Raw genomic sequence first — 2,396 nt, 5'->3', positions numbered from 1 at the left:
AAAAATTGTTACTGTTTTGTTGTTTTGGAAAAGCAAGATTCAATTTAATAAATATAAATGATTATTACAGGATGGGAGAAGATTATTATTACAGTTAATAGTTATTGAGTCCTTGCAGAATGCCAAGTGCTCTTCCGTTAACCCATCTTTGGGTTAACTGTAAAGACTGGCATTACTGTAAAGCTATTTTACCAGCATAGAAATTCTAGTGGTTACTTGGGTCCTAATAAATCACAGCCTGTAAAGGCAGGATTTGAACTCAGTCGCATACAGCTAGAACAGGCAGCGTGCTCCATTTTATGAGTAGATCTGAGGCTCTTGCCCCTGACTCAGTGACTAGAAAGGAAACTACAATCCCTTTTTGCTCTTAGGAGAGTGACTGCAAACATACCATGTGATTGTAAGAATGAGAGATTTGTGAACACACTGCTTCCTGACTCCCTTAGAGCAGTGTGAATGCAGGCTGAGACTGACTCTTGTCCTTCAACTATTTAAACAAGAGTTAGACCCCATTAGATCTCAGATGGGTTTTTCTACCTTGACACCTGGATATACAGTTGCTGTGGTCCTCTTTTAAACCAAGCAACTTATGGACCAATTTGATAAGTAAAAGTCCATTTTAAAGGAGAAAGTATAAGGAGAAAGTATGGACAACAGGCTTCATCTGTAAAAGAAAGCAAAGGTCAACTTTTTAATGTCTGTGTTTATCAGGAAAATACTGTCCTCAGAGCTCTCACAATTACAGAAATCAGACACAGAAATAAACCTACTCTTATGTACTTTGTGCCATATTTACATTGCTTTTTAAGTGACAAGACTGTTTTATATGTTACTGTGGAATAGAATATAGGAATGTGTATTAGCCGTGTTTCAATAATAAAGGTAATATACAAAACAGTTAAAATTCTAGTTGTGATAGATTAGAACACAGTATTTTCTTTCAAAGTTTTTAGAATATGTTGATTACTTTAATAAATTTATATTTTCTTTATGTGTGTGTGCTCAGTTACTTTAGTCATGTTCAGTATTTTCTTTTGATATAAATAAATGTATGTTGTGATTATATAAAAAATAATTATTTTCAGTTTTTGTAAATTTGTAAGAGAACTTTCTGAGACTCTAAAATTTAGCCTTAACTGTATTAATCACAGTAGCTTCTCTCTTCACACAGTTAATTACTTTAGGTTATCTAAGTAATATCCATAATTTACACTCAGATAATTCAGCTGGATTTATACAGAACTAGACATGGAACCACAGACTGGTTCCAAATAGGAAAAGGAGTACATCAAGGCTGTATATTGTTACCCTGTTTATTTAACTTCTATGTGAACCTCATGTGAAATGCCAGGCTGGATGAATGACAAGTTGGAATCAAGATTGCCAGGAGAATTATCAGTAATCTCAGATATGCAGATGACATCACCCTTATGTCAGAAAGCAGAGAGGAACTAAAGAGACTTTTGATGAGAGTGAAAGAGGAGAGTGAAAAAGTTGGCCTAAAGTTCAACATTCATCTAAGTGCCACGGAAGAGGCGGGGAGAAGCCCAAGGAGGCGGGACAGGAAGTGAGATCACGCTCCCCGGGGTGAAAGGTTAGCGGAAGTGCCCTTTCTTCCTTTCTGCTGTAGTCCCAAGTGGTAGCTGCCGAAATGGGCAAGTTCATGAAACCCGGGAAGGTGGTGCTGGTCCTGGCCGGTCGCTACTCCGGACGCAAAGCGGTCATGGTGAAGAACATTGATGACGGCACCTCAGACCGACCCTACAGCCACGCTCTGGTTGCTGGAATTGATCGCTATCCCCGCAAAGTGACAGCTGCCATGGGCAAGAAGAAAATTGCCAAGAGGTCAAAGATCAAGTCTTTTGTGAAAGTTTATAATTATAATCACCTCATGCCCACAAGGTACTCTGTGGATATCCCCTTGGACAAAACTGTTGTCAACAAGGATGTCTTCAGAGACCCTGCTCTCAAACGCAAGGCCCGACGAGAGGCAAAGGTCAAGTTTGAGGAGAGATACAAGACGGGCAAGAACAAATGGTTCTTCCAGAAGCTGCGGTTTTAGGTCTGTCTCAGTTAATAAAAATATTTTTAAAAAGTTAAAAAAAAAAAAAAAAAAGTTCAACATTCAGAAAACTAAGATCATGGCATCCGGTCCCATCACCTCATGGCAAATAGATGGGGAAACAGTGGAAGCAGGGGCTGACTTTATTTTTTGGGGCTCCAAAATCACTGCACACGATGATTGCAGCCATGATATTAAAAGACGCTTACTCCTTGGAAAGAAAGTTATGATCTACCTAGACAGCATATTAAAAAGCAGAGACATTACCTTGCCAACAAAGGTCCATCTAGTCAAGGCTATGGTTATCCCAGTGGTCATATATGGATATGAGAGT

The 2,396-nt window shown here is 38.9% G+C and overlaps 1 protein-coding gene across 1 annotated transcript; it reads left to right on the top strand.

Moving 5' to 3' along the window:
* Positions 1 to 1,610: 1,610 nt before the first annotated feature.
* On the top strand, positions 1,611 to 2,113 carry LOC138988311 (large ribosomal subunit protein eL27-like). The gene has a single exon (XM_070372952.1). It carries the CDS (start codon positions 1,652 to 1,654, stop codon positions 2,060 to 2,062), a length of 411 nt encoding a protein of 136 aa, XP_070229053.1. The 5' UTR covers positions 1,611 to 1,651; the 3' UTR covers positions 2,063 to 2,113.
* Positions 2,114 to 2,396: the final 283 nt, after the last annotated feature.

Source organism: Bos mutus, chromosome 6 (assembly GCF_027580195.1).
Source record: "Bos mutus isolate GX-2022 chromosome 6, NWIPB_WYAK_1.1, whole genome shotgun sequence".
NCBI lineage: Eukaryota > Metazoa > Chordata > Mammalia > Artiodactyla > Bovidae > Bos > Bos mutus.
This window is presented reverse-complemented; position numbering and strand designations above follow the sequence as displayed.

Bases quoted from the DNA above. Each gene is read 5' to 3' on its own strand.
- LOC138988311 (XM_070372952.1), top strand. From the start codon at position 1,652: ATGGGCAAGTTCATGAAACCCGGGAAGGTGGTGCTGGTCCTGGCCGGT.